This window comes from Artemia sp. Qi Xiang Cuo, chromosome 4, assembly GCF_049724085.1.
Source record: "Artemia sp. Qi Xiang Cuo chromosome 4, ASM4972408v1, whole genome shotgun sequence".
In the NCBI taxonomy this organism is placed as follows: Eukaryota; Metazoa; Arthropoda; class Branchiopoda; order Anostraca; family Artemiidae; genus Artemia; species Artemia sp. Qi Xiang Cuo.
This window is the reverse complement of record NC_142797.1, coordinates 83,133,612-83,141,463: the sequence shown is the minus strand read 5'-3', so window position 1 is coordinate 83,141,463 and position 7,852 is coordinate 83,133,612. Positions and strand designations below refer to the sequence as shown.

Here is a 7,852-nt window from a genome sequence, read left to right as displayed (position 1 = left end):
TTCGTTGAAATGCAAGAGTTGGAATATTTTAGTAGTGTTTGGTTATGGTTTACCATGTCACATTTACTTTTTCTTGATTTTTCAAAGTTCATTTTGATTTTCTTTCGTTGAAATGCAAGAGTTGGAATATTTCAGTAGTGTTTTGTTGTGGTTTACCTTATCAAAGCTACATTTTCATGATTTTTCAAAGTTCATTTTGAATTTCTTTCGTTGAAATGCTCGAGTTGTAATATTTCAGTAGTGTTTGGTTGTGGTTTACCTTTGTTTTTAAAGGAATTTCTGACTGGAATATACGCATAAATACCTTCAGACAAGAAAGGGGTTGTGAAAAAAGGTACAAGGTAAATGAATTCGTTTAAATGGTCTTCAATTGAGTCTAATTTCTCCTACATTTAGCAGTCACGCAGATTGAATGTAATGAACGAAAATAATTCTTGATTTTTAAAGAACTGTGACCGGAATAGACACATAAATACCTTCAGGTAAGAAAACGACTGACAAAAAAGGCTTAAGGTAGAAAAGGTTAGGGGGAATGACCCCTCCCCCGAAATTTCCGTTTGACCCATAAAAAAGTAACGAAAATGCATATAAACATATTTTTGATGCGTTTTTGAAAGTTTTTTAAGCCTCCCGAAAAATCCTGGTTTAAAATAGAAATCATTTAAATAGTCATCAATGGATTCCGTGTTTTTCTCAATAGAGAAAATTTTTTCTCATATGGGTGGAGTCCATTTTGTCTACGTCTAGTAGCCACGCAAATTACCTTACTGAACAAGAATTAATTCTTCGTCTTTGAAGAACTCGATTAGAATAAATGTAGATTTATTCAAGTAAGACGCCGATAAAGGAAAAAGGTAAACACTGAAAACCATTACGTTTCTGAGGGGGGCCCACGCTATCGGACATCACAACGCACTATTTACATTTTCTACGGTATTGACTTAAACGCATCGTTCATTGTTATCGATCCTCTTGAACTGGTTTGTTGAAGTCCAAGAACTCTCTGAAATGTCTTCTTTTTTATTTATCTCATTTTTAAACTGAATATGCAATATCTTGTAACACACATAGAAGTAACTTTAAAATATAGATCCGCAGAACATTTCTTCTTAGTACATAATCTGCTTTGACTTCAAAGTGACTGACCTTTCTTCAAGTTTATCAGAGTTAAAGAAGTGGCGCTAAAAATTTCACATTTTCGTTCACTATTCCCTTCATTTGTATTTTCTTTATAAGTTTGATATAATTCAAGATCTACATCCATTATATGGTTTGAAAACCTCTAAAATGTCTTCTTTTTCTACTTATCCCATTTCAAAGGTGAATTATATTCTGAAATATAGTATGCACTGACGCATAATCATTTTACAAACAAGGTAGTAACTTAAAAATATAGCTGCTTAGAAATTGCTGTTTGTACATAATTTGCTTTGACTTTTGATTCCCGGCCAGGTCATACTCCAGTTTGCAGTCTGAGAATCCCCCAGATGCCAAATCCCATTTCTAAACTAAATATGCACTGTCAGCTAACAAATGAAGAAGTAACCTCAAGAGGTAGTTACTCAGACGTTTTTTCTTGTATATAATCTGCTTTGAATTTAAAGGACTGCTTTATCTTTATGTTAGCAAAGTTAAATAAGCAGTACTTCAGGAATTAAAACCTCTTCACTAGTCCCTTCACTTATATTATCATCATGAGTTTGATCTATTTCTTCTTTAACTTCATTTGGCAGTCTGAGAAGCCCACAGATACCAAATCTTATTTCAAAACTAAATGTGCACTGTCAGCTAACAAATGAAGAAGTAACCTCAAGAGGTAGTTACTCAGACGTTTTTACTTGTATATAATCTACTTTGAATTTAAAAGACTGCTTTATCTTTATGTTAGCAAAGTTAAATAAGCAGTACTTCAGGAATTAAAACCTCTTCACTAGTCCCTTCACTTATATTATCATCATGAGTTTGATCTATTTCTTCTTTAACTTCATTTGGCAGTCTGAGAAGCAAACAGATGCCAAATCTTATTTCAAAACTAAATGTGCACTGTCAGCTAACAAATGAAGAAGTAACCTCAAGAGGTAGTTACTCAGACGTTTTTTCTTGTATATGATATACTTTGAATTTAAATGAGTGCTCTATCTTTATGTTTGCAAAGTGAAAGAAGCAGTGCTTCAGGAATCAGAACCTCTTCACTAGTCCCTTCAGTCATATTATCATCATGAGTTTGATCTATTTCTTCTTTAACTTCATTTGGTAGTCTGAGAAGCCCCCAGATGCCAAATCCAATTTCAAAATCAAATATGCACTATCAGCTAACAAATGAAGAAGAAACCTCAAGAGGTAGTTACTCAGACATTTTTTTCTTTTGCACAATCTGCTTTGAATTTAAATGACTGCTTTATCTTCGTTTTTGCAAAGCTAAAGAAGCAGTGCTTCAGGAATCAGAACCTCTTCACTAGTCCCTTCAGTTATATTTTCAACATGATTTTGATCGAATTCTTCTTTAACTTCATTTGGCAGTCTCAGAACATCTTCACTAGTCCCTTCAGTTACATTTTCATCACGAGCTATTTTGTGCAGTAATTTCAATGAATGCTCTTCCCAAGTCTGATTTCTGAAAGGTTGCTTTTCTAGATTTGGATCTTCTTCATTACTCATTTCACTCATGTTCTCTTCATAGGCCTCACTTGCTTCTCTTTTTATTTCTATCGGGGGCTTTTCCAAAGTCTGATTGAGTTCATGACTTACATAAGTTTTACTTGTCACTCTAACTTTGCCTTCTTCACCTGCCACTTCTTCTTGAGTTTGAGTTTCTTGATCTTTCTTTTTCTTGTCGTCTTCTTTTTGCTTTTCCTCTGCTTCGTCTAAAATGTCTAAAATTGCATTTCTTGCTTTCCGGCTATGTTCGGAATTTAGCAGACGTAGTCTGTAAGCAATCATTTTCCCAAAGAAAGTATTATGGTCATCATCGTCATCTTTGAAGTGGGTAACTCTTTCTGATAAATTTCGGCTTGGAATTTTCACCAATGGAAGGGGAAATTGATATGAATAGCGAGCTCTTGCCTGTTTTAGGTTTGCATTCTGTTGAATGATAGGGTTTGTCACAGATATTCCTTTTTCGTGTCCATTTCGAATTTCAACCACGGGTTCAAGAATGTCACCGTCACCTGCAAGTAATAAGAATTGCTAATTACACATTAAAGTTAATACAAAGGCATGAATTCCATATGGAATGTATCCTGGGATTGTAAATTTTTAAAGCCAAAAATAAATCTGGCAAAAGTGGTTAAAACAAAGTTCTGAATGGTTTGATATTTTCACCACAAGCTATTTACCAATTTACCAACATAACTTGGAATGGAGAAGTGTTAAGGCCGACAGTTAATCTGAAAAAAATTAACAATAGCAATAATCTATATATACTGTTGTTATAAATTTGTAGTTTTACCATTTTTACCATTTGTGCCACAACATTTTGGATGAAGGAAATCATTATGTGTATGTCCTGAAGCAGGGTTGTCAACGGCCGACACATAAAAAAGAGCCCAAGTCAAGGCTAAAAAGAGGAATTTTGCTAAAAAGGAGTGAAATCAAACAATTTGCGCAGCCTCTCTCACTGTTCTTATCGCTCTTACGTCATTTACAAATAATTATAAATTATCCTTAAACATATTAACTGAAATTTGTCAAATGTATTTAAAATAAAATCTGGAGGGCTCTCTACTTAAATGAAGCTCTAAATAACGAGTTAGATAATAATTTTCTTTCTTTTTATAGGTAAAAGGTAATGCTTTGCTAAAAATTTTAATTTGCATGTGTTAATTTTGATTGCTTGGACCTTTAACTGAACCATTGTTGACTCCATCAAATATTCAGATAAAGTTTTGTCTCCAATTTGTCCAAATGTTTTGCAAGGAATATTAGAGGTCCAAGTAAAACACCGATGCGTGTTTATTCGTTTTTTTTTTCAGGGGCAATCGTACCGACAAATACCCCACTATTTCCGCCAAATTTTAATTTCGTCTAATTTCCCTAAGAACGACTCCTGAACTACAAGGGTCGGTTAATTAGTACAATAAGAAACTTTTTTAAAAGTATTAACACACCTTAGCATGAAGGGCGAGGTGTTTAGGGGGGGGGGTGCCCCCTCCATATACGTAATAATTTTTGTTCGTTTTAACTTTTAATGTTGCTTCTTACTTTCAGTTGAAAACAACTTGTTTTTTGTTTATTTAATAACACTTAAGTTCCATTGCATTAATGCATCCATAAGACCAATACCACGTAAAATCATTTACAAGATAACAAAGGATTAAACTTCCAAATTGACACAATATCTTATGAGAACAGGCAAGCAACAAAAAGAATACTAAAAAAAAAAAGAATCTTGTCATATTTGCTATAAAGCGTGAAGTTTAATTCTAAAGAGTTCGCAGTGATTAATTTTGGGGAGCAAATGGTAAGAATTTTAAGCAATTGAAAAATGTCCTAAAAAATGGAGGAAAGAAATTGAGAAGGGGTTCTAAACTAAAAAAAGGCTCCATTATCGCAGCAGCTATGTATTTTTCCTCTTCCTCATTTGCGTTAACAGCTCAATGTCAGAATTAGAATTAACAATGCATAAAAATTAGGCTCTTGACGCTGAAATCGCTAAAACCAGAGTAAACTTTATACAGCATAAAAAAACAAAGGAGAAAAAAAAAAATCAAATATGACAAGAAAAATTCACTATCTTTCAGCATTTTATTGCATTTGTTCACCACTCTGTATCCCCATTTGCTTTAAATAGACAAGAAAAAATTAGAAATAATAATAGAATAATAGACAAATAAAAGAATAACAGACAAGAAAGACAAGAAAGAATTGCTTTAAAGAAAGAATAGACAAGACACAAAAAAGCGAAAAAATCAAACAAAAAAAGATGACATGCCAAACGTAATTAAAATAATGGTGCTTGTCTATTATCTTGACCACACTCAAGAAGTGAAGTTTGGTTAATCATAACCAAATATACTTAGGCTAAATATGATGAAAATATTATACTTTTGTAACAAAATTTTGGAAGCTAGAAAGGAAAATTATCATTAAAATATACCTACATAGTAGTTTATCTCATTCAGGCCAAGCTAATTACATCCGAATGTAGACAGAGAAACCGGTTTTACTCAGATCAATAACTTGAGTGTGGCCGGGATAGTAGACAAGTGCCAAAATATTCACTTAGAAAAAACAAATTTAGGCACAGTTCGCTAGATTACGATTTTTTCTATTTACACCGTCAGGCTTTCCTAAAATTTGCCCACCATCAGTCCAAACATTTCTATGGCCAAATTTATCCTTTGCAGCATTTAAGATTTCACGCCGCCTCTGTGTCAATGTTTCCGATAGGAAAATACCTCTTGAAGCAAACCTGGCTTTCAATTTGAAGACTAATTTGGGCAGAATTTATTACAGGCAGATTTATTTTAGTTACGAGAACTTGCAGGATTGTTGATTGCAGGTCAGATCCCGGCTGCTGCTTTACACAATGCAAAATTAGCGAATCAAGCAGCCCCTCTAGTTCAAATCCATCTAATTTCATGATTTCAAATCCCCTAGTCCCCCTGGATACGGCCTTGGGAGCAAATATTTTTTCTCTATAGGATCAGATAAAACAAAAAATTGCGAAGAAAGGAAGAAAACGAGGACAATTAACAGCCAGTGAAAAAATTGCAAAAATTATGCAAATATTTCGGTCAATACCTCCGCTTGACCGTCCTCAGTGCAGAATAAAACTGATAAAAGTATAAAAACCAAACCTTAAAATAAAAACACCAAACTAAAATTTTGTTAACTGTCCTCGTTTTCTTCCTTTCTTCCCAATTTTTTGTTTTATCATGATTAGCCAGTGTGGTCTCAGAAATTATTTATAGGATCAGATTTCACCAGTCTGATCCTATAAAGGAAAAATTTCCATTGATCTTCCATTTTCCATTAATTTCTATTTCTATTAATCTATAATTATTTCTATAAGCATTAATTTCGTAACAATTATAATTATATTATAATAAATTTATAATTTATGTTAATCAATTATGTTAAATTATATTGTAATAAATATACAACTATATGAAGATTAAAATATATAATTATTTCTATTAATCTCTATTTTCCATTAATTCTCGGTTACTTTTCTCTTGGTCCAGTTCTGTAGAAATTATTTCCTAGTTAGTAATGCTTACAAAAGGATTTGCATATAATGATGAATTTTTCATTTCCTCAAATGCAGCCTTTGCATTTGCAATTTGTTTAGTAGCAAGTTCAACTAACGCTTGGGGGTAAAGTTCTACCAAATCATATTATTGAGTTAGGACAAAAGTGAATAAACCATTCGATGCTTTTTTTTATGCTGATTACGAATATAATAATCATTTCTATCGGAAAAGAATTTCAGCCCCCCCCCCTATATATGCCAATTCAGGGTTAGGTTAAGTATATACAGGGGGGAGGCTGAAATTCATTTCTGATTATATTCGTAATCAGCATAAAAAAGGCATCGAATGGTGTATTCACTTTATTTCTAACTCAATAATATGATTTGGTAGAACTTTACCCGCTTGGGTTATATTCAGAAAAGTAAGCACCAACGACTCTATATTCAACATGTGTCCCATATAAAAAAAAAGACAACAAAAAACGAACAAATATGATGGCCTTCCATTGCTGTCCTTGGACGCTTTTAGTATTTTTACCAGGATTGCCACCAGCTGATGTCCAAAAAGAGTGCAAATTAAGGCAAAAAAGAGTGATTTTTGCTTTAAAAGAGTGCAAGACAAAATATTTGCATGCGCACGGGTTTAAACTTTACCCCCCCCCTCTAATGTGCAAATATATACCCTGAATTGGCTAATTTGCCGCCATTTACGGCAAAAATGATTAGCCTATTATATTTGGAAAGAGCATAAAAAAGGCACCGAGTGGTATGTTTACTTTACTCGTAAGTTAATAATATGAACTGCGAAAAATTTACCTAAAGTTCAATTTTTTTCAACTGAATAGGCTATTTAACCGACCAGAACAGACAAATTAAACTTACTTCTGATTATATCAACCTGGGGCTCTGTAGTTATTACTTCCGGCATTTCGATTGCCTCTGATGATAAACTGCTGTTCAAAAATGAAACTCTGCGCCTTGCTTCAACCCTAGCTGGATCAGGAGGGTGGGTATGATCGTGAAGTCGCCCAATGAGAATATTGTTCAGAATTTTAATTTTAGCACGGCATTGCAATTCGCTTTCAACACCTTTCCTTTTTCGCCGTCTATCACATTCATAACTAACCACTCCACCGAGTAATTCTTTTTGTTTTACGTAAATAAAACCATCTAAAGCCACCTTTCTATGGCCACGCTCAGATTCCAAAAATTCAACCTGAAACATGATTTCTAATTGAAGACAATTCACCGACTAGTTCCGTTCGTTCTACTTTGGATGCCTTTCCCCTCGGCGTATGGCGCCCCTCTGGGGGGTGAGGGGAGTCTAACGGGGCGGATTTTAAATTCTAGATCGATAGACGCATGCAATCGATGGCTAGTAAAAGGCTTTGTCAAAAATAGGATATAAAACGGAAATAAATTCAAGAAAGGTTGAGATTGCTTGATGATAACGAACAATATAGAATAACTATTGATAGGTGTCAAAGTTGTGGCCTAACCTAGCTAAATGAAACATGATTTGATCATAAGGGGCGCCTTTCAATAATGACAAACTACGAATAAGAGCGGTAATGCCTAAAATTATAGCTTTGAGCCACACAGGTGCTCCAATCCAGTCCGTACTTTTCAACAAGATCCTTGATTGCATTAGCAAGGGAT

General features: G+C 33.9%; 1 protein-coding gene across 2 annotated transcripts; it reads right to left on the bottom strand.

Annotated features, from left to right (window-relative positions):
* Positions 1 to 267: 267 nt before the first annotated feature.
* On the bottom strand, positions 268 to 7,419 carry LOC148953528 (uncharacterized). 2 transcript variants are annotated; one of them, XM_089087724.1, is made up of 3 exons: positions 7,076 to 7,419; positions 2,530 to 3,167; positions 268 to 2,448 (listed from the first exon to the last, which is right to left on the bottom strand). In XM_089087724.1, exons 1-3 carry the CDS (start codon positions 7,416 to 7,418, stop codon positions 2,419 to 2,421), a joined length of 1,011 nt encoding a protein of 336 aa, XP_088943850.1. In that variant the 5' UTR covers position 7,419; the 3' UTR covers positions 268 to 2,418. The 2 variants fall into 2 exon arrangements, with proteins under 2 accessions (XP_088943850.1, XP_088943849.1); XM_089087723.1 differs by having other exon boundaries at positions 268 to 3,167.
* Between the last annotated feature and the right edge of the window lie 433 nt (positions 7,420 to 7,852).

Coding starts and splice junctions, on each gene's coding strand:
- LOC148953528 (XM_089087723.1), bottom strand. CDS start 7,418: ATGTTTCAGGTTGAATTTTTGGAATCTGAGCGTGGCCATAGAAAGGTG. Junction 3,168..7,075: donor CCAGGTTGATATAATCAGAA/GTAAGTTTAATT, acceptor TATTACTTGCAG/GTGACGGTGACATTCTTGAA.